Source organism: Nipponia nippon, unplaced genomic scaffold (assembly GCF_047370975.1).
Source record: "Nipponia nippon isolate SJK-2023a ecotype South Korea unplaced genomic scaffold, ASM4737097v1 scaffold_20, whole genome shotgun sequence".
Lineage (NCBI taxonomy): Eukaryota > Metazoa > Chordata > Aves > Pelecaniformes > Threskiornithidae > Nipponia > Nipponia nippon.
The window spans coordinates 523,256-547,304 of record NW_028262337.1 but is presented as its reverse complement, the minus strand read 5'-3'; the positions used below and the strand labels follow the sequence as shown (position 1 = coordinate 547,304).

At 40.1% G+C, this 24,049-nt stretch overlaps 2 protein-coding genes across 6 annotated transcripts in view; both read left to right on the top strand.

The window, feature by feature from the left end:
* FYB1 (FYN binding protein 1) overlaps nt 1-2,788 on the top strand; it is a 68,037-nt gene extending 65,249 nt beyond the window's left edge. The window contains exon 16 of one of the 4 annotated variants that reach the window (XM_087759846.1): nt 118-2,788. In XM_087759846.1, the coding sequence (XP_087615972.1) occupies nt 118-140 (23 nt within the window). In that variant the 3' untranslated portion in view covers nt 141-2,788. The remainder of the gene's footprint in view (nt 1-117) is intronic. The other 3 variants (XM_087759843.1, XM_087759845.1, XM_087759844.1) reach the window with 3 other exon arrangements.
* Nucleotides 2,789-12,279: 9,491 nt separating this feature from the next.
* Nucleotides 12,280-24,049, top strand: part of RICTOR (RPTOR independent companion of MTOR complex 2) — an 86,112-nt gene continuing 74,342 nt past the window's right edge. The window contains exons 1-2 of one of the 2 annotated variants that reach the window (XM_087759691.1): nt 12,280-12,633; nt 12,794-12,841. In XM_087759691.1, the coding sequence (XP_087615817.1) occupies nt 12,585-12,633; nt 12,794-12,841 (97 nt within the window). In that variant the 5' untranslated portion in view covers nt 12,280-12,584. The remainder of the gene's footprint in view (nt 12,634-12,793; nt 12,842-24,049) is intronic. The other variant, XM_087759687.1, reaches the window with a different exon arrangement.

Below are 24,049 nucleotides of genomic sequence, written 5' to 3'. Positions count from 1 at the left end.
ATGTTGAACATTTCAAACAATACAATAACTATATTCAATTACACCAACTCACTTTATCCTTGAGTCAAAGTAAGTACTACACAATACTAATATTTTTGCATTCTATTTCCACTTCAGATTGCATCTATGATAATGACTGATGCAGAATTCTATGCAAATAAGAGCTTCACTGAAGATCAAAATCTATTTCGGACTTCTCAATTGAGAAAGCAAGAGCAGTCACTAAAGCTGTTATGAGTTAATCGGTTACACTCTTCTGAATGTACAATTAACTTTTTTTAGGATTTCAGGCTTTTGTCATCCCTTGCTTTTATGACATTCGTATTGCCATTTATCTGAGCAATTAAAATTCAGGGAATATGAGCTGAAGTTAGGGTTACAATTTTCCACTTCCCTTCCACATTTGTGACAGTCCATGTAAAAACAGTTCTTCAATTAGCTATACCCAAAGAGGCCAGTTCAGGTCTATGAAGGATACAAAGGACAACAAACCCTGGGAACAGGTATTACTCTGGCTCTGGTCTATTAAACACCAGAGACTGCCACTCTGGGGAGGACAGTATCCTGAAAAGAAATGCTTCCTCTGGTGATAACATGCTGTTGTGAAAACAGGAAATCAAAAGTGGGCATCAGAGAAGACAATACATTGCTGACCTGCCATTCCAACTGCAATAGCGTGAGCTACACTGACATGTACAGCCATGTACCATTATTGAAGTTTCTTTTTCTGCATTGTACTAATGATAGCATGCCATCTTCTAAAATGTATTTGACCACGTTGTAATTACTTTTTGACTGATATTAATAGTAAAATAATAACAAAGTTGTATGGGTTACATACAGCACTCTGAGATATAAACCATAGAAGAGTCTACTTTATAGTATAGTGTTGTTCAAAATATATTTAGAACATTTAGGTTAAGGTTTAATTTCTGTTTAGTTTGAAGATATGATGTTGTTGTCACTATAGTAATTTAGGCATTAAAATGGACCTATAAACTTAGATAAACTGGTTGGAAATAACTTCTAGATTAAATCCACATGTATTTTTATCACTCCATTTTGGTAATATCTTTTTCTTCTAAGTACTATATTTTACACTAGACTTGGCTAATTGAGAGTATAGAAGTTAAACTCCATGCTTATGCACTGTAGAAACAACATTTATTACTAAAGATCATTGGTGATGCTGTTATCTGAATGAGCAAGTAGCAAATCAAAGTAAAATGAATGGATGAATCATAATAATAAATATAACTTTGCACTTATATATCAGAACTCACTCACTCAGAAATGCAAAGACGTTTACAGTGAACTCCCAATAAAAAGGGTGAGCATGTGCAAAAAATGGAACATGTATTTGTAATGTGTGATGCTTTTGCTGTAGTGCAAGATAATCAAAAACTTGTAAAAACCAACGTGGCTGGATCAGTGCAACCAGCTCCTCTTGACAATCAAGTCCTATAATCCTCAAGGGAAGTAAGGTGCACTGTGCAAACCAGTGCAATGTAGCTAGCTAGCAAGTTTAGCTTATAAACAAATTTTGGCTCTGTTGAAGTCAATGAGTTTTGGTCTGACCTTCAGTGGAGCTGAGATTTCATCTTCTTACACACATGCCTTTCACTGATGGTTCAAAATACAGTAAATCTCTAAGGAGGTATAATGCTATGGGGATATCAAACATAAAATTAACTGTAGAGATAATAGCCTATAAGCTATTTTATACTGTATTTAAAATCACTGATAATACACTGAAAAGCTATATGCAAACTTGAGTTTCCTGTTCTATATTGTCTATTCAACCAGCATCCAGGCATACAAATACCAATTGTATGTGTAAACATCAGCACCAGCACAAAAATTTAAAACATGACCTTGTATATTAAGTACAATGAATGTGTCTAGCTATTTGGCTATGTTGCTGCATGTGGTTTACGTATTTTTCAGAGGCATTCAAGAGGGTATTTGCAGCAAATTAGTGATATTCCAAAGAACTGAGAGGGAACGCAGACATTTAGAAATATACAACCACTTGCCAGTTAACAATAGTTTCACGCTTTACACAGCTAATTATCTCAAAAAGAGTTTGCGTTAAATTCTAACATATATGCCCAGTCTTATTTTAGTTTTAACTGATGGTAGAACTTCATGTGTTGCAGTAAGGCCAACAAAGGAACTTTCCTTTTGAATAGAGTTTATCGTGTGTTAAAGGATTTCAGTAGAACACAAACCTCTTCTTCCCCCTGAATAAGAAGTTAATTTTATTCTTTGTGAGATTTTTTGGTCATGTATTTTGAATAGCTTTTCCACGTTCTTAGCCTTGATGTGCTGTAGGTACTGTGTTTCCTTACTGATTATACTGACTGAATTGGTCTTATGATACATTAAATCATCAAAAGAAATAATCATAAGATACTTTAAGCTAAAAATCTGTGCATTGTTTGCACAGATAAAATATAATGTGATTGTTAGAGGGTGTTGAAATGTATTTATAAGGTACGACACACTGAAAAATTACTGGTATTATATATTCTTTTCATTATTTTACCAATATGTTGTTCACTGGATGCATTTTTTTTTTCTTTCTTCTGAATAAAAGTGTGCTTTGTGAAAAAAAAAGTGCGTTCATCATCTTCTGCTGAAGCAGAACAACGGTAGCTGAAAAATAACTTCTGAAAATTATCACTGAGCAGCTGACAGAGTGTAAATCAACTTTATTATTGCTGCAAAGGCAGCACAACTACAATGTGGCATTTGTTTGTCAGTAATTACTATCCAGAAAGTGAAATGTAAGCAGAAAATCTTCTAGACAGGAAAATCTATACTTAGGGAGTTTAATAAAGACTGTATTTTAAGGGTTTCTCACCTGTAATTTATTCTATTATCTTTTAAAAGTCATAGAGAAGGAAAAGGAAAGCTGTTCTCTCTCTTGATTTTTTTCCCTCTCCAAACTCAGTCTATAATTCTGCAGTATTTGGCTGTGCCTGCTAAAACATTCAGCAGTGAAAACATCAAAATATTGACATAAAAATTAGAGTTCAGCACCAACACCCCAGTTCAGGTAAACAGAGCTGGTTTCCATCTGTGTTGTACCTCTACGCTGTCCCAGTAAACAGGCTAAGCAAAACAAAAACTGGGAGGGCAAAAAAGACTTCTCTAATTCAGGAGCTTTAGAGCATTTCTCTGCTGTTACCGCACGCTCTGGACTGCAGGAACGCAGCTGATCTCCTCTGCATTCCTGTGTAAGAGGTTTATATCCTCGATCCACGTAATTGCAGATCCCTTGGCTACGCCTCCCACGGTGGTAACAAAACCCTCCTCTATGTGCGATCTTGTTGCATAATCCACCTCGACTGTGAAGACCAGGGCTTTAGAAAGTGCAAGGAAGTTCATGGAGGAACCTGGATTCGCTGTGTGAATTAGATTAGCCCTTACCACTGCGTTGCTTCATGATGGATACAGGTGTAAGTGTGTGTGCGTGTATGCCTGTGTGTGCCTCTGTGTGTGTGTATATTTTATGTCAAATAAGACAACTTCTGAGGAAACTGATGGACCTGTAAAAGGATACCCTTATGACTTCTGCATAGTCATAGTCCCAGACTGTCCTACATGGAAAGGCTTTTGCATGTAGCTTCACTAGAGTGAAGCACTCAAATGCTAGGAGGTACAAGAACTGAGTCTGTATTTGCACAGCCTCAGTTCTGCCTCCTTGTGTGGATGCGTCTTTAACTGTGCATGCAGTCTGTAATTACATGATGGCTCAGTATTTTTTTCCACAGGATCCCCGCCTCATTTAGTGCATGGGATGGATGAGACTTAACAGAAAAGGCAGTTGTTCAGCCCTGCTCATTCAGTTTCTGGCCGCTCCTTTATTTAGTGCAAATCTTCCCAAGCCTATGCTGCACCCAGAATTATTAGTTTCTCATGGCATTCATCACAATGATATCTCAGATTTCCATGAATAATAATGTATTTATCTTGTGAGACAGGAAAATATTTTATCCCCATTTTTAATGTTTGAAAGGAAGGTACGAACAGAGCACAATTTGTGGCACATATCCATCAATCCTGGATATAAAAGCAAACTGCTAAAGCTAAATTAATTATATTTTTAGTACTTTCCTAGTATAGGACTCTCACTATTTTCTCCTCCTTTTCTTTGCCTCTACTTGTGATTAAACACAAAAAGAAGAGAGAAAGCCCCTTGTGTTTAAAACGTATTAGCATCCAAAATGTACATTCTAAATATACCATGTTTACAGTAATAAAAAGGGGGCAGATATGGGATACTGATTAAAATTTAATTTAAATAATAGTTTAGATTGTATTCTGAAACTTAATAAAAACTGGGGACAAATTCTAGAATTGAATGGTCTACATTATTATCTCCACTTACTTATATCATTTGCTGTCTCCCAACTCCCACGTCGACAGTAAGTTTGTTGGCATGGTTTTGAGTCAGGTCTACGGCTTTTGCAAGAATTAAACCCTTATGTGTACACGGTCTGGGGATATGCCAGGCTGAGACACCCAAACCAGTTTTGAAAGAATTAACTTATTTATCAGAAGCCATTCACCCAGGGCAGGAGCGTAGCCCTCCAAGCCCTCCACCTTGACCACTTAGCCTGGCTAAGAAACAAGGTAGTAGTGCAGCTGAAGGGTCATCCTAAGCAGTTTCCAGCATCCAAGCCATCTGGAAGATATCTCTCTGCCACTCAGGCTAGCCACGGTACTGCAGAATGCCACCGCAACATGTCCTAACCTTGTGCAGAGCAGCAGCGCGGTAGCCCCAGGTCCTCTTCTTTGCCTGGGTGGAGTAAAATTACAATGATCTTACAAAGCCTTTCTTCTAGCTAGCTGGCTCCTGAACATACGTAGAATTTGTTAAATTATCTGCATTTGCCTCCTTCTAAAGCACTTTGAGAGAGAAGATTAAGCTGTTATTAAATGTATAGAGTTTCTTGCTCGAGGCTTTTTAAATTGTTGGCCTTGTTGAAAAGAACATGGGAAACTATGTTTATTTTCTTTCTTAACACACAGACACATAAATACTCCTTAAACTTAAAATGTTCACTGTTAGGCAGAAAGGAAGTATGCAAAATGTCAACATGAACATGAATGAAATGTGAATTAGATGGATACCAAGGGTTTTAAGAAACATTATACGATTTGCATTACTTCAGTAATATTGCCAAATCCTACAGCTCAAGCATCATGACACAGAAAAGAAAAATCAGCACTGGCTTTTTTTCCTGCCTTTTAATTCTTTTTTTGGCCTGATTCCTGATTTTCAAGTTCTTAGCAGGAAAAGCTGCCTGCTCCTTCATTTGCGTGTGGGTGCACTTCAGGTGGAAAATGTACAAAAAACACAGACACAGGATCCGGGGCTCCCGTCCCCTTTTCTTGCTGACAGAAGGGGCACTCTGCCAAGCTCCCTTCCCTTCTCCTGCATCTCAGCTTCCTCCATGTTCTCCTGTCCTGGACGATGCCGTCACACACCTTCCAGCTCACACAGGTAAACCCAGTTTCTTCTTCTGTATCCATCCAAAGAGATCCGTGTTTTTTTGTTGTCGTTGCCTCCTTTCACCGCCTGAGATATTTTCTGTACTCTTCTACTTGCTTTCTCAATTACTTCCTGTTCCCTATAATTATTCCTCTTTTCCTTGATCCTCTGACCATGGCATTCTGTCCTTTGCTTTTCTGCTTCCTTGTTCCTTTCTCTTTTCATCCTTTTAAACTGTTCCCCTACTTCTGCATTCCTGCCCCTGGCACTTCCATTTTTATCCCATTTTTAAAAGCTGCTCTGTTCAAATGCTCATTTTTTGTGCAAGATTCCTAACTCTGTGGGTGACACCAGCAGAGGTTTTATGACTCACCAACCACTGAGAAGACTTACAATTCTTGTATTTTGTGTTCTACGCTGTTTATCCCATAGCATTTAAAATCAGGGCAAACATACCTTCCTTCTGCCCTCAGCATTTGGGGGAGTTTTTTTCAGTACTTAAGTTGGGATGATATATATACATAAGTCTTACTATTGCGAGCTGAAATTAAATAAATAATAATAAAAAGATATCTTTTCTCTCCCACCTCTTTTTCTGCTCCTTTCCGTACTGCCAGGAATGTTCATAGCAAGCTACTTGCTACCGGCTGTGTGAGAGACTGAAGCCTGTTCTAATGATACCCACTGACTGCTGAGCATCTCAGATATCCAAATATTTCAGTATGGATAACATGATGTATAACAGCATTGCTATTAAAATGTTAGCCAGCCTTTGTCAGCTCGGGCCCAAAGAAAATGTTAATGGGCTTCTTCAGTTTTTAAAAAAAAGACCATGAAGACTTACAAAAAATAGTTTCTGCTGCCATACAGATTTTGAATCAGGTGATGATAAATTACCCTTACACACAGCTTCAGCCCTATTACTGGAGTTTATTTGGACTGAAACACTTAACAGCTGTGTTTTTTTAAAGTTTTTTTCCTCAGGTCTAATTAATATGCCAACTATACCCAAACTCAAAACCTGTTGCTTTTCATAGTTTCAGTAGGATTATGCAGTGCAGAATGCTGTGAAAAATCTTACATGAACGGGTGCCTAAATGTGAAATTGCACTAATTAACGATCCAGTTAGCAACCTGCCCAGTTAATCAGGAAGACTTGTTGCATCACTTGACATTCTGCTATTTTGCAGCTGGTTGTTGTTGCTTTAGTATGCTACTTATTGCTACTCTTACATAATTTTCTGCTATGCGTTTTATGTACATTTTTTAATTTCTTCCATTACTGGATACTGAAGAAATACTAACATTTTACCCAGTTGCAATCAGTTTAGATTTTTATTAATAGTTTTTATTTCTAGCTGGATTTAAGAGTACTACATTCATGAATTAACTTAAGAGTATGCTGTTTTCCAAAATCAGAGCAATTCCAGAAAAAAATATTTACTGAGCTGAAAGTTTTGTTAGGAATTGTTTTTTTCTTTAGCCAAATCATGTTGCTTTTGCAAACTGTATTAGTGATACTTAAAATATTATCTATAGAACTCCTTTTCCATGGCAATATATGTAGAAATATACCTATTGAACTGTATTTGAATAGGCTAGCGTAGGAATATATGAGGAATATACCACATCAGCCAGGAGAGCGAAAAGCAAATTCAGTGGAAACAACGTCCCTGGGGAGCAAACTGCAAATTGCCCCTTGCTTTTTCTCCAAGCTGTTTGGTGAACACGAGACTGAAAGGGACAAATAAAAAAACTAACACATGGTTCAGAAGTTCAACAAAAAATACTCAGCATCCACCTAAACCTAGTGGTTACACACCAGGGTCCTCTTTGCTTGACTCATTCCCTGCACTGTCCCAGCCTGAGCAGTTTGGCCACCCACCCCTTGCCTATAACCAAATGCAACCTAGGCACTATAGCTGCAACCATACTAGTCACTTAAAACAACGCCAGGGAACGAACACCCCTGGGCACCAGACCTCGATGGTCTTTGCTGTCACACTGGCCAAACTGGACAGTTTTGGCTTAGAACCAGCACAAGGCTGTCCAAAGATGGCCCAGCACGTACTTGGAGGAGCTCCAGGTCACCAGTGCCCTCCCCAGGTGTCCCGAGGAGGCAGCTGAATTCCCAGGGGAGCAGATGTACGTAAAATGCAATATCCCGATATCCCAAATTCTGATAAATTTTCAACTAGGCTCTGGCCACATTCACACTTTCTCAGATCCTCTGGCAGGGTCCAGGGCAAAGAGATACTGTTCCCACGAGGCAGCTGATCGTATCCGCAGGAGGAAGGACCTTTCCTATTCCTGCTCATTGTTGTATTACAGAGACACAGAACACAAATCGCAAGATCGGCTCATTAAAGGACTTTGGTTTAAGTAGATTAAGCTGCAGCTAGTAGGGTCACCTTTTTCCCCTCGTTTCCTTCCCTGCATCCTCTGAAGACTCAGCCTGTTTAATCTTGCAGCACAGCCCTCTCCCTAGCAGATCCTAGCACCTTCCGTTGCACAACAGGCACACAAGCCCCGCGCTGCAGCTGCATCCTCCCCCAGATTGCTCTGCATCGCTGCATGGAGATGCGGCATGCAGGCTCTTACTGCTTTACAGCCACTGTGCTGCACTTGGAGGTCTGAGAATATCAATGCGTGGCGGCCCACGGGCCAGGCACTGTGCAGGTCTGCTCTAGTACCTGTGGGTTTCTTCAGAGCGACCGCTGGCAGTACAGAGCTGTCAATAACTCCATCTGATATTATGCATTTGTCCAGCTGCTAAAAATGTGCTCATGAGCTGGATTTGATCGTCTCAAACTGTAGAACTTCTAGACCAAATGCCCACCAGCACCTGTTCTTAACCCGACTCTGAGCTGCTGCTGAGCCAGACATTTTTAGTCAGATTTTTTTGTAAGAAAAACAGGGTCAGGTGATTCTTGCAATATCAAATGGACAAACCAACATATGGTCATCTTTGGTGCAGACCTGTGCGTCTATCTTATTTGGCCACTGATCAGCTTCTGAGATACTTCACTCAGTCAGTGATGGTTTCTTTGTACCTTCCTTTTTTATACTTCTGTTGCCAATGTTTCTTGGCTGCAGAAAATAAAGCTCATGTCTTACCCTTTCCTAAGCAGTTTGATGGGCTTCATGAGAAGAAAAAGCTTAAACAAATAGAGTGATTACAAAAATTCTTGCTAACAATATAAACATAGCAAAAGAAGCAAAGATTTTTTTAACCTTTTCATTTCATTCACTAGATTTTCTCCTCTTCCTGTTTGTCCAACTGTCATTCAGGATTTATCATCTATTTAAAGCCAATTTTATGATAGTGCAAATTAAGGGAGAGTGTTACAAATACATTTGGATAAGATAAAATGCTCAACAACTACAAATCACTGTAGCTCAGCTGAATTCAATAGGTTAACTTCTCATCTGCATAGCTTGATTCAAGTTTATGTTTTTTCTTCTCCTATATGAAGGGCGGGCTGCAGGTGGTGTAAATTGCACATCCTTATTAATTCCACAGAGTTTAAACAATTTAAGCCTGTTAAGGCTCTGCCCCTAGCTTGTCCCTCATACCCATATTCCTTCATTTGACCCCAAACAAGTGGAAAGTTCTTCTCTTTGATCTTCATACTAGATTTTAAATCTTGAAGATTTATAATTCACATGGGAGTACCCTCTACAGCGTATTGCAAAACCCTATTCGGCGTACAAAAAGGCTCTTGCTGGCAAAATCCCACATGTGAGGGGGCAAAAGGGACAATCTTCTGATTGGAAAAGGATGGAACAAAGCAGTTTCTTCATGAATCCTTTGCACGTACACGAGAAAATGTAGCCCTAGCTTTAGAAGCCCCTGTCCACCACTGGACATGTAGAAATATTTTAACACAGTTTCAAGATTCACCAGCCTCTGCAAACCTCCAGATGACACTGGAAGTGTGTTGGTATGTTCTCCTATGTCGTGCTTCGCAGGTGGGAAAGGAAGTACGCCAGCAGCTCGCAGGAAGCTCTGCCTTCACGCTGTGTCCCCAGCTTTAGGAGATTTACTTATCTATAGAGAGAAGTTATGTTCACATAAAATTCTAAACTAAGAAGTAAAATTGAACTGGTCTGATTCCCAATGTGGCCATTAAAACATCTTTTCTTTAATTTGATTTATAGTGATTTTATTTGTAGTGATTTAGACACTGAAAGACAAAAATAATAAATCGAAGAGTCTGCCTTATGCTGAATGAACTGTAATTTGTGACACAGACAAGCCATCAGGCCAGCAAAGAAGTTCATTTTCTCTTTGGTATTAATTTCCCCCCTCCAAATGGAAAAAATAGCTTTTTCTTTTTTTTCCTCTCCACGTTTTTCCCCTCCTGCATACTCAGGAGCAACAGTGGCTGATGAAAATGTGTAGAAAATTTGATAGGTAAGGAACCTTTATTATTTTTTAATTAAATGTTTATGATTCTTTCCCCACATTAATGGGAGAACAGAACATTGGAAAAGCTCCAAAAATAGATCCCAAAATGTCCTCTACTCTCACAGGATGAGGACTCCTCATACCAGTGACGACCATGACATTTTTAGGGCCAGACTCACTTTGCAGCATGGTTTTTTTTTTTGGGGGGGGGGCAGGGGGGGAGCTCCTATGTATCTAAGTGGTAGTTAAGGCTAATGCATATTTGCTATTTTCCATTTCACCATAACAAAAATTTAAAAATCTAATGTTCTTCCTGCCTCCTTCCCCAGTTGTGGCAAATATTAATTATACCTCAAACTACCTTCAGTGTAGCGTTGTAGGTTACCACTTATAACTGACATTATGGCATTATTTTGTGTGTCATTATCAGAGCCAACCTCAATTTTGTCTGCATAATTCAAATATAAGGGTGGGCGGGGGGGAGAAAGAGAGGACTGGAGCCCAGCAAGTTAAGTGAAGTATTTTGATTATTGAAGGGTGTCTGCAGGAACAAAGCTGCAAAAGAATACTCTGGAGTTCAAACATTACTCCTTTCTTACTCTCCCTTGTTGGAAGGTGTTCTGGTTCTTTTAAAATATATCGTGTCTCTCTGACTTTGTATCTACAGGGGAAGAAATAAGTGCTGTATGGCACTAACATTTAGCATAAGGGTCCAAAGCATTTTACATGCAGATTACAAGTTCAAAGCCAATCCAGAAGTTTAATAGTGGGCCAATGCTTAGTGCTGCTTCAAAGCTTATATGAAATTAATTAGTCCCAGCAGAATTTGTAGTAAACAGGATACAACATTACCACCACAAGCAGCAGTTAATTTGGCATTTTCAGGAAGTCAAGGGTTCCCGGGACATGAAATTTTAAAGGGCAGCCCTGAGGCATATTGACAAAACTCTATAAGGAAGCTTGATACGCTTTGGTCCTGTGCTATGAATGGATGAGATTTTATTGTTTAGACCTTTTAATTTTGAGAACCTAGGGCTCTTCAAGAACATTACCTTCATATTTAATAAGCAAAAATCAAAACAGGAAAGTTTTTGAAAATGGTATTTTAAATTAAATATACTTGACATAATTCTATTAAAACAAGATTCTTCTATGTGTGTCATGAACCGATATGCCAGAAAGTTTTTCTACTCTGGCTTTACAAATAATTATTTTTAATCTCCTAAATCACTATTAATGTTTTAGAAGTGCACCAATCAGTGTAAAAACTAATTTACAATTTTTTGAGATGAAACAATGTTCACAAATACTTAATAAAACGAGATTTTTAAGAGTAATGTAGGATCTGAATTGAAAGACCTCAAGAGAGAGGAGGGAAAACTCAGAGTGGAAAATTATTCACTACAGAACAGGAAAACAATCACCTGAGCTCATGAAGCTGGTTTTATACAGCTGGTGACTTCTACACTTCAATTTGATTATTATTTGCTGGTTTTGTTCCCGAGAATTTGGGAAGCCTGGGTGCAAGAACTTGCCTTGGCTACAGCTGTCTGAAGCATCAGGACACAATGTAAGGTGTTATCTGCTTATTTAAACTTTTGCCTAAAAAGGACAAGAGCAAGTACATATAAGTACACTGTTTCTTGTAGTGAGATTTCAAGGTTTTGGGGTTTTTTTTATATATATACACACACTTATTTTATTAGGTAAGTTTAACAAACATCAAGGTAAGAAAGAGATCAACACTTGAGATGGCAGAGAGACCCACTGTGGGTAAATCAAGACAGCAATGAATATAGATATTTTCTTCCTGTTTTTAATTACTTCACATATTAAAAAGCAGAGTGCAGAAAACATCCGGTGTACAAAGCCCACGGTCATGCGGTATCCACGTGAATTACCATCTCATCACAAGGCAAGTGCAGCTTAAAAGAGGAAAACTAAGCGGGAAAACCTCATAAAAAACAAAACCAAAAGGAAAAAAGTAATTTCACTCGAGAGGCCAAACCCTTCAGATGTGGTGACAGAGCAGTTATGTAGCCAGGTCCCAGCAGGGTAAGGGCTTGAGGAAAAGGCGGCATTTCACCAGGTTTTCTGGACGCCCCCTCACATGCCCCTTCGCTCCCGCCACCCTCCTTTCCCCTCAGCTTTGGCCTCTCGGGGCTGAGCTGCCTGAGGCGGCGGCCCGGCAGCGAAGCCCGGCTGCGGACGCGGCCCTTGGGGCCCCGCGGCTCTGAGGGGACCGGTGCTTCTCCCTCAGTCACGCTTCCAGCGCCTCGAGGCGGCGGGGTGGGCGCCCGGGTGTCGAAGATCCCGCCGCCCCGAGGCGCTGGAAGCGTGACCCAGGCGTGTGCCTAGGCAGACGGAGGCCTCCTCTACCGGCCCGGGGAAGCTGAGGAGCGGCAGCCCTCACCCGCCCTCCAGTACTTCAACCGCCCGCCTCGGTGCCAGCAGGCACCGCTCCGACCCACCAGGGACAGCGCGGCCAAACAAGAGCAGCTCAGTCTCCTCCCGCCTCGCCCCGCCTCAGCCGCCCCCGCGGCGACGGGGCGGAGGGAAGGGGAAGGGGAAGGGGAAGGGGGGGAGGTGCCGGCCGCGGCGGCGGCTCCGCGGGCCTCTCCTCGCGAGAGCGGGCGAGGTTTCCGGTGTTGTGACTGCGGGGCTGTAAAGATGGCGGTGAGTCTCCGCGCCCGCTCGTTGAGGCACCTCCGCATCCGAGGTAAGGGGCCCCGGGCAGGCCGCGGCGACAGCTCTTCCCCCGCCGGCTCTCGCTCCACGCCGCTGCCCAGCCGCCCCCTCCGCTTCCTTCCTCCCTTTCTCCTCCTTCGGCTCCTTCCTCCCCGCCAGCCTAACGCTCTTCTCTTCCCCTGTCCCCGCAGGTCGGAACGACAGCGGCGAGGAGAACGTCCCCCTCGATCTCAGCCGAGGTACGGGCCGGGGGCCGGCCGGGCGGGGGTCGCCGCCTGCCCCTCGCTGCGCGCCCGCACGGAGGCGGCGGGGGGGGGGGGGGGGGGGGGCGGCGGCGAGCGGCCTGGTGCTCCGGGGCGGCCGTGGGGGCTCGGGGGGCGGTGGGGGAGGCGAAGAGGGAGCGGGGGGCCGGTGCCCGCCGCCGGCGGGCTGCCTGGCGTCCTGTAGTGAGCGGAGCTGCCCGTAGGTGGAAGCCTCTCCTCAGACCCCGCCGACTGCGGGGCACCGCGGGGCCGTGCAGGGGCCACCGGGCTGGCCTGCCCCGGCCACAGGCGAGGGGCGCCCCTGCGTGTGGGCAGACGTTCCCGGGCCGCTGCTGGGGTTGTTTTCGGAGGAGGTCGTTGCTTGTAGACGGGGCTGTTTACGGCGTCGGTACCGCAGTGGGGCTGCCCGCGCCGCGCCCCTCGGCCTCGCTGCCGGGGCTCCCTCCGGGCCTCGCTCCGCTCGGCGGGGTCGGGCCGTGCGCCGCTGGGGAGCACCTCGGCGGTGCTGCCTGCACCCCTTGTCGTGTGTCCCTGCCTGTCCTCGGCAGGCTGGCCGCGGTGCTTGCCGTGAGCCTCTTGCTGTACGACCAGAAGGCAGTCATCTCCCGTTTACTTGTTAAATTGCTCCAAACATTCTCCGCTGCTCTCAGATGTACGCGGGGGGATAAGAGGAAGGAAGCAACGATGACATCTGCTACACACGAACTAATTTTGTCTCAGGCAAATAGGAACTCGTTCCCTACCCAAATGTGTAGTTCATCTTGCCTTGCTGAGGGCTAAGGTAAGGGTCAGACTCTCCCAAAGAACTGAATAAAATGCAGAAAACAAACTGGCCCACTAGAAGCAACGATCTTCCCTGGGGCAGAAGATCTTGGTCTCGGGGGGGAATAAAGTTAGTGCTTGTAGTATAACTTGTGCTTCAGGAGATGCAGGACTGGTGCTGTCCTGAATACATCCATTTTATGAGGAAGTAGGCAGGGAAATGACAGAATTAATGCAGGCCAGTGCTGTTATTAAGTATTTCAGAACTAAAAGGGTGCTAGCCTTGTTTGTGCTGCTTTGGGTCCTACTTCTTCCTGGCTTTTTGTGCAGGAAGGCTCGGGGAGTGCTTTGCTGCTTGTAGAGCTGGTCTACCTTTCTCTGCATGCTTTTTGTTTGCTCTTTTCTCTGCTGCTATAGTTTGAGGGTTGCCCATGTTTTCCTAGGAGACACCATTTTGTTCTCTTACATATTTTTACCATGGCTGGTATAGTAGTGTTTTAGTCTTTGTTGCTTCTTGGTCCTCTGCCTTTTTAAAAATGATATATTATAATGTTTATGAAAGGCATTTTATATGATGGTGCATTGTGTGTGTTTGTGTATGTGTTTGAACTCTCTATGTACAAGATTAGCCTGGCTAAAGATGATAATGTAAAGTCTCTGGTTTGCTGTTGCTTTTGTTGTTGTTGTGGGTTGTTTTTGTGTGTGTGTGTTTGTTTGTTTTTTTAAACTTCCAGGCCACTCAGCCCTGGCTGTAGCCCATCTTTTAAGAGGATTCTCATAAATCTTCTTTTGGGACAATAATTTTCTTAAGAAAATCAGTTTGCTGAAAGAGTGATCAATGCTGGAAAAATTGTCCCCAGCACAAATATTGTTGGGCATAATGTTGGTATAGTAAGAAAAAACTCTGCAGATACAGGTTAGACTCATTGCTTTTGTCTACTTAAGGTCATATGTCATGTCTTCTGTTGATTATAAAATTGCAATTAATAATCGGGATTCAGAGTACTCAGGTTTTGGCCTTATGTTATATTACCTGCTCAGAATAGAACAGAAAAGGAAAAGGAGGACAGACTCGCCACCAGTGCAACTCCCATTGCAGTCATCTGGAAGGAATTAACAATGGGATGAGACAGGTTGGTTTAATTAGACTACTGAAATCAAGCTCGTAACTTCTTAATGCCAGAAAGGACAACTGGCGTTATCAGCCAGGTTAGTGCATTTGGTAGGAATTCTTGCATTGAGTCTAGTCATGGTTGTGTATGTAACCACGATACAAGTATTATATGCTTTTGGCATAATTCATCTTTGTTTCTGACTGTTTTACAGGTATTCCAAGCTGAATTATGGAAGCTTATATACCTCCCAAGGCTCTGGGCACTGTAAAAGGCTTGTGTAATCCATGCTTTGTTTGCTGCTAAGTTCTTTGCTCTCCTCTGTAACTGAATCACCTTATCCTGTTGGGTGACCAACACCTCTTCCTTTGTTGAACTTGCAGCTGTTGCCTTTGGATTGTGAAGGCCTAAGTAGTTTAGAACTTGCTGAGTCGAGAGCTGTGTCTCACAGTGCCTTATCTGTAGTCAGGCTCCTTTAAACGTCCTTCCTTCAAGAGATACCCATTTTCTTGGATTCCTGTAGCTCTGAGCCTCCAATGGCTATTAGGAACTTCTCAGAGCTTATTCGCTTACTGAAGCTTTGGAGAGATACAGGGGTGCCAACTGCTGATGGTCGAGTGCTGTTCATGTCTGTATGTCTTCATTTCCTCCTTTTTGAGGGTAACAGTCTTCACTTGCTGATACCATACTCTTTAATTAACTGAAAGGTACCTATCTCCAACATTGGTACTTTCATTTATTATTAATAAACATGCATTACAGGATACTACTTTGATTAGCAGCTTTTCTTGTATAGCCAATTCTCTCTATTTTGTAAATGTTGAGTCTTCTAGCTACAACACGAGACATAAATAAAGTAGCTGAGAAAAATGGCTTTTTTTTTTCCTACCTGAGAGTGAGTTTCACGAAATTGGCTAATGTTATCTGAAAAAATACCCTGTTCCTTTTTTGCCTTCATTATCCATCATTTCCTTCTATCATGTAGGTAAAAATAAAAGATACAGAAGTTCAGTTTAACTTCACAAGATCTGAACTGTATTGCTTTTCTTACTGTGCTTGCATCACTTTAAACCATGTTGTACTTGATTCCATGTGCCTACATGGCAAATTGTAATGCAGTGCATGCAGAGCAAACATCTCAGGATGCTATTTGCAGTTTACAGCCCACAAAAATGTCGGGCATTTTTAAGGGTTATTTGCGGGATAGTCAAAGAAGGCTGGATGAATTTTGTTTCCAAATTCAGCTTGAGATTTGATGACCATGCCGTTTCCAGCTTCCTTCATCAGTAAGGAAGAAGCAGGGAGGGACGCCGCGCACCTGTCTGATACTGAGAGCTCAAGTAGTGGGGGAGGGAAAAAAAAAAGCCTTTTGAAGTGCTTGCAGGAAGGCAGTAGGGAACCATTGCAGAGATGGTAGCTGATGTATACTTTCTTGGTGGCTCAAAGGCAGTTCTTCCACACTAATGGCAAGACTGTTATGGAAAGCCTTTAAGTTCTTCTCTGCATACTCTTGCAATATATGGTCTGGCTTGAAATTATGGAGAAGTGGGGCTCCATCGCACTGTAGAAACGGTATTTTAAAAATACCCAAATAAACAAGATGTGTGGGCACCTTTCACCCTTGCTTTCCGGTATGCCATCATTGTGATGGGTAACTACAGTAGGATGCTTGCGTTACAGCAGGTCACAGAGCAATAGCTGTTTTTTTGCTCCCTTGTTTGTGAATCTGTAACAGAAGCCATAATAGGAGCAAGAAGGTAATTAGTAACGTTTTTTTTTTTTCACTGGAGAGATATCTTACTTGTCTTGCTGTTTGAGAAACTTCCTACTGTTATTCTTGTATATTGGGGTTTTTTTATCTAGGGAGACCAAAGGGGAAGTGATCAGTGATGGTGGCCTGCTAACTTTTTGGGCAGCATGTAACCTTTTGGTAGGTTTTAAAAGTAAGAGAGAGGTGCTGAATATATGCACTCCAAAGTTAAGGCATACACTTAGCTTTCCTGTCTGCACTTGTGCTTTAGTTGACTGTAGTTTTGGAATTGTATAGTGCACTGGCCTGGTTAGATTAATAACACTCGTGTAGCTTAGGAAGCAAAGCCAAAGGTATTACTGCTTTTACAATCTTAAGATGTCTCAGAACTACTAAAATGGTGTGTGCTTACAATATTTTCACTTTTCATTTCTTGAAAACAGGAGCAACATTTTTAAAACCTTATGACTTGCTTGCCTAGTGTTAACATATTTGTAGGAGCTGGGGACTACTATGTCTTTCAAGATCTGTGTTCATATCTGTCTTTAAAGTTTTTGTGTACAGCATCTGTTTTTTGCGGGGGGCAGGTGTCTTTATGTTTTTGCTGCTGTGGTTCAGACTGGTCAACAAATGTCAGCACTTTTCTTCTGAAGGGCAGAGAATAAAATGACTGTTCTAATATCTTGTGGTTTCTATTTATATTTGACAAAAGAGATTGTTCTCTGATTTGGATTGGTATAAATAGCTTCTTAGGTGTTTAAGCAATGCTATGTTTCCACAACATTATAATATTCTGCTTTTCCCCCCCCTGTCATTTGAATCTTAGAAACTGTTGAAGTGCTAAAATCTCTTAGTTTCTGCCGCCTTCTTCATATGAATGTTTTAGTCTTTGCATAAATGTTTTTCAGGTTTTTTTTGCTTTCCTCCCCTCCCTTCCACCCCACCCTCCTTTGAGATTAATGCAATGCTTAGTTTCAGGAATTATTTTTTGTCGGAGCCTATCCAATGTAGATGCTGTGTAAAGAAACACACCCCTCATCATAATTACAGTAAATAAGGAAGCTATGTCAACGATAGCCCTCCCAGAAAGAAACACATCGCTTATTTGCCCAATCTCATGATCTTCATGCATACTTTACCAATTACCTAGCAATCTCGGAAGTTTTCCCCTAATAACATACAAGAGATGCTCAACGTCAGGTAGGGTTTTTCTCTTTAAAGTGGGAAAAAGTGAAATAGTTGTAGTGAAAAACTGTTTTCCAATTGTTTATATCCATACAAACCCGAACAGTGCAGAAAAGAACCGTGTTCAAGAGGGTTACAGGATGGCTTGAGAATTGATGTTGAAATGATGGCTGACTAGTTTGGGGGAATGTACTGAAAAATCAGATAAGCTTTTTATCTTTCATGCTAATTGAGACTCCTGTCTGAGACTTTTTTTTTTAAATAATAAATGACACGAGTCATCTACCTTAAAACCAGCTAGCTTCTTACAACGAAGACATAAGCATGTGACTTGAGGCTTTGATAACTACACAAAAGATTAGATAAAATAAGAGGTTTGCTCTTCATTGGAAGTGTTTTTAACTGCATGTAAGTAGGCAGATGCTTATACCATAGTGCAGGTGAATTTGCACACTGAGCAGCACTCCTGTGATGAGTACTGACTCAGAAGGGAAGGTGCCATAACACTGCTACACAAGTGTTGGCTGATATTTCACAAATTGTTTTAACTGGAGCACTTGTAACTTTCCCTCTCATAATAAAATGTATTTTGCTTTATTCTAGTAAAAAAATCTGCAGTATTGGTATATTAGTGTATACTTTGGAAATGATTTTTTTTCATTTGCCAACCATCTGTTGTGGTGATGGAAAATTTCGGTAGAATGCATCAGGAAAAAAGTAGGAGTTAGCAGAACTTCAGAGCCTGATTAGTAAAGAGTGTATTCACCAAATTCACGCATCTGGTGAAGAGGAGGAACACTGGTAAAGATGTGTAAGTGAGAAAGTTAGAAAATAGAGTAGAAAAACCAACACAAAACCCAATTAAAAAAAAAAAACAGCCCAAAAGAACAAAAAAACCCTATTTACAGTTATATTTTCTTAGTTATGTGACTGAATTTTACGGTTAGCACATACCTGAAAGCTCTGTAGGACTCATGTTCTTCTGCTTCTGTTACATTCATCAGAGTGTAGCAAGCTGCATCTTAGTGGTGGCCTGAATAGGTTTTGGGTAACTAAATATTAGGGGAAAGTCTCTTCTCCCAAATTCTGCCTGAAAAATAATATCCTTAGAATGAACATCGTTCATTAATAAATTAGCCTGAGTGATAGAGCCTTTATAAAAGCTTTCCTAAAAGGGGAGATTTTGTTTCTAAATTCACTTGTTCTGTTCTTCATTATCTAGACTTCTCTAAGCTCATTTTAGTCCAAGTGCTACTTATTGCTACAGTTTTGGCTATATCTGACCATTTATTCAGGTAGCGTCTCCTGGAATATTTCAGAAAGCTACTTTATTTATTAATTTTGTAGAAATTAAATATGCTTAATTGTCTGAGATGTAAAATGAAAAGCACAAACATTTTTAATTCCTTTTCAGTTGGAGAAATCGGTAACATTATTAAACAAGATTAAACATTATTAAACAAAGTTAACAAAATTTCATTCTGTTTATCAGCGATACTTTGAGTATCCTTGTGAGTCTAAGACCAAAAGGGTGGCAAAATGGTAGAGATGAGCTAGGACAGTTACTCACCCATATTTGAAATGGCTACTGTCAGTTAGCACTTGTTTGATTAAAATGAGAGGTACATCTCTATACCCTATTTGCATAAATTTTATTCATTGTGAAATGAACTACAGCTGTTGATTTAAGACTGCAGAATGTTTAGTAGGAAATACTTGCGCATAGAGGTAGGGTATTTAAAGCAAAACAATATGGCCTTAATTTATGGGAAAAATATAATAATTATAGAAGAGTAACAAAGAATAATTTCATTAATCTCTTCATGTAAAGATGTATGGTGAACAACACAGGGATTTTGTTTTTTTTTCCAGCTGCATGAAAGATTGGTTTCCTGCTTGAAGTGTACACAGACTATAAATAAAAATATATTTTTTAAAAAAAGTTACTTCATAAAAATACAAGACTATCAAAAACAGCTGTTGCCTGAAAATCACTGTTTTTAAAAAAACTGATTAAATCTGTAAGTAATCTTTTTCCTTTATTACCTTCTGAGCATCAGTGAAGTCAGAATTCAGCTTTAGCAAACTCATATCTAGAGAATTTAGAATGTGTTCATCTCCTTCTTTATGCAAACCATATGTGATTCTCATGGGTAGACTTACTGGTTTTTTTTTTATGAAATACAAAAAAAGAAATGGAAAAAATTTTGCTGTTTCCATAAATGTGTTTCCAGCTCAGTTTTTTAGGTTAGCCTGTTACTTGAGTGGGATAGATTTTTCTAAGTTGAAATTGACCAACGAATTAGGCGTCTTCTGTGCTTAAAGAATTGTGCTTAGATCTTGTTGTGAAATTTATAAATATGACGTTTCCTGTCGTTTCTCTGAAAATGACCTTTTCAGGAGAAAAAGTCTTGAACAGTCACAGCTACGGACGAGTGAGACCTGTCCTGTCCCTGGTATGAGGGACTGGAGTTACCAAGCATCATCAGTCTGTGCACTATTTTGAAATCTTCTGGTTATAGCATTTTAAGGGGGGGGTAGTTACCACATCGCACACTTGCCACAGTTTAAAGGTTTCCTGCTGCAGTTAGAACTGTTTGTGAATTACTTGTAGTTTCTAGTTGTTCTAGTTCTTTATTAATGTTTGAATTTGAGGATGTTATTAATTCACTCTTTCCATGCCTTGCCAAATTGCCCTTCATGTCTTCCTTGGCAAAGTGGGTGATCCTACATCTGCTAATGTTGCTAGGCTTTTTCTTCTTACGTGACACTCTAATAAACAAGGTGTTTCTGGCAACAGTGGCTACCTCCTGACAGCTGGGGGTTTATCAGTAAGGTCCATTTAACTGGACAACATTTATGGTTTTGGGTACTTGAACAAATTAAATGGTGCACAGAAGAAGCAGAATGTTCATTGGGAAAATATTTTTAGATAAGATCATATTTCTCCATTTCACAAATTTTCTTCTAATGTCAGTGATATTAACTTGCTTGTCAGTTCAATAATATTCAGAGAAATACATGATCAGAATTCTTTTGAGTAGTTTTGAAAGGAGCTTTGCCTGATATGCTCACTGAACAGTAGTTGCATGATGTGAAGCGTATCTTTTGTTAAAGGAACTAAAAATTGTGACTGTCCTGAATTTTCTGTTTCTGGAATTGGTGGCAGAAAAGAAGAAAATGGGTTGGAGGACTTGAAGAGAATTTTCTAAACCATTAAAATAAACTTGTATTCACCATTCAAATTCATAGCTGATGTTCTGGAAAGTATTAATTTGATTTGTGTAGGAACATAACTAATGTTTTGTATCTGGGAAATGCTTATCTTCCAGCCTTTTGTTGGTGTTCTAGCACAAGAACAGCTGTACTGGGTCACTCCAACCTTGTGTCTCGACTTTGACAGTAGCTGATGATTGATGCAGAGGAGAGAGTAGAACAACAGGGCAAACAAACGCATAGTTGCACTGCTATGGAGCGTTCCCCAGCCTCCAGCATTTTGTCCCTCTGTGTTCGTGTTCTTTTTTCTTTTAAACATCTCAACTTTTGAAAGTTTCAGAACAAGTTCTTCTAGAGTTTAACCGTGTATTCTGGAATAATTTATATTTCTGTTTTACTATGAAGTGGTAATGAGAGCAATTTTGCTAGGGGATTATAATCTCAGTTTGGTTTTAGTCATCATAGTATGCAGTATGTACATTGTGTATCTAATACTGTAGAAAGATGGCATTGTGTTTTTGGGGGGGGGGGTGGGTGGGAATAGGTGTGTAATATACAAAGACTGTATATACCAAGAATGATTGGTAAGATTCTTGGCATTCACATCGTGTCTTCCTGGGAGTTGAGGACCTAGCTGTACATTTAAATGAGGACTGAATCAAACATTTATTCTCTATGAATAGACAAGTTATTTAAAGAACAACAGTTTTTTTTAAACCTGTCTTGGTACCTTATGTAGTCCTAACTTCAATATTATTTTCATAATTGGTCTTTGAGGAAACTCAAGCAGGACAGTAGTTTGTGTACTGTTATAAAGCATTTAAAGAATAGTTTGTTTATCAAAACCTATATGTAACTAATTTTCAAATCAGCATTGTAGCTGTCCTTTGGAATGGTCCTTTAGTTTTCTCTTTCTGTGTTCAATATTTAAAGTTCTTTTAAGTTTGTCTCTAGCAATCCAAAATAATTTATGTGTCCAATCTTCAGCTTTGTTCTGTGCTTCTGTTTAGTAGCAATACTGTAGCTTTAGATGCTAGAAAAGCTGTTAACGTTTCAACTGTAAAACCTGTTTTTCAGAAGTTTTAGGAGGAAAGCAACACTGTCTAAAGATTTGGCATACAGGATCATACACTGGGAGTAATTAACATAATTCCAGGGCTGAGGATGAAAGGGTGGCTTTTCTACACATATAATCTCAGTGTCTTCATTAGAAATACTATTATAAGACAATAATTTGGAAAGTGGTCCATTTTAGAACTGCTATCACTGCTTCAAGCTGGCTGCAACACCAGAATGTGTATTTCCTGCCAGCTTTATCCATACTTAGGAATATTAAAAAAGATATCCTTTCATTTACAATATTTTAAGCACATCTGCAAAAGAGAAATCTATACAGTCACAGTAGGCATTTAAATGTTACTTTCCTGTTTGCTTACAGAAGGACGTATGTGCAAGTCTAGATGTACAGAGCTAAATATGAAGGATGAGACTCCTAAGTGTAATCCCGATACAAGACTTTCTTCTTATCTAAGTTTCTAGCATTTCCTGGATCCTACCTTGGATATGCTGGCTTTTGCACTGCTTTCTAGTTAATAGACGTTTTTGTAAATGTGAAGGTTAATTTCTACCTGATTGATGGAGGAAGAACAGTTCTTTTACTTTCTTTGCTGGCTGCCGTGAAAGAGAGGAGGTGTGCTTTTTTGCATATTACCGAGCAACTTTCATCTATTCATAGCTTTCTTAAGCAGCAAGAGTGAAAATAATTTGAGTTCTTGGGTTTTATTTTCTTTCTGTTTTCATGAAAATGAGTTACTGGAACTTCTCTGTTGTATTCAAAATAAAGTGCTTTATATATGGTTCACCTATGGAAACTATAGGAATCAAACTAAATAAATCTCTAGGTATGTTCTGCAGAAATCACTGGGTTTGGTCACTTGTACTTTTCAAGGGGATGCTCTCAATTGTTAAGATTTGTTATATATTGTGGGTTTTTTTTAATCTGAAGTTTATAAGAATTATTTAGCAAAACTTAAACATCACACTATACCAGTGCAAAGTATTTTGCACCTTACTGATTCAAGTATGATAATAGAATTTTAACAGCAATCATAGAGGATATCTGTCTGGCTTAGTATTCGGTACATTTTCCAACATAATAGTAACTACCTAAACTTGACACTACAAGCGAACAATTATTTCTATGTTCTTACCTTATGTATTGAAACATACCTTCAGTCTAAACATGTATTACCATGTTTTTGAAAATCATAGGCTGAATGTAAACTGTTCATGCACTAATGCTTTTGAATCTGGTAAAGTGGAGTTGATGTGTCAATATAAATAATTCAGGAGTGATCTCTGTGTCATGCAGTTTGCTTTTTTAATATAGCTTTCTCTTCTTCCATTGTTCTCAGAACCTCGTTGTTTTTCTTCTGTGCAGTTTCCACATTTTGAATTAGATGTGAATTAAGAATACTTAATGTTATAAGAGATTACATAATTGTCCTGATTTTTTTTTCCAGCAAGTTAATAATGGGAGGATATGCCTTCTCATTCGTGTTTCATTTCATTATTAAAGGAGTTGATAAAATGTTTTAGCAGTCTGATTACCTGTCATCTAGGTTTACATAGACACCCCTAAGTAACTGATTTCTAATGTTTCATTGCTTTTAATAACTGATAACTCATTACTATGTCAGTGGAAATGGAGAACAGTGCATTAATGTTTCTAGTTGGTGCGTGTTTCACTCAACTTCCTTCATTTTGGCAGCATGTAGTTTAACAAGCCACTAAGAGCAGCTTTGCAATATACAGTTGCATAGCGCTTAGGCTTTAAAAATCTCTAATAAATGTAGAGGTGGGTAGTAAGTTCACCAGGATCATCCATATATATTGAGATTCTTTCCTTCAGTAAGAGGAAGGTATCTCTTGTCTTCTTAGTCAATGTTGAAATGCTTAACTGTAGTGAAGTACAACTTCCTTCTTTAAGAGAAGCCTTTAGGTGTATTTAGTCTCTTCTTTCACTTTTTGGCACTATGATTCTAGTAGGTGTGGTAGCAGCTGCTAGTGCAGTTTCTCACTGGAGAGTTTACTGTACGTACATTGGTTACTGTGTACAGCTACTGTCCTAGCATCTACCGAGTGATGCATATAGAATAT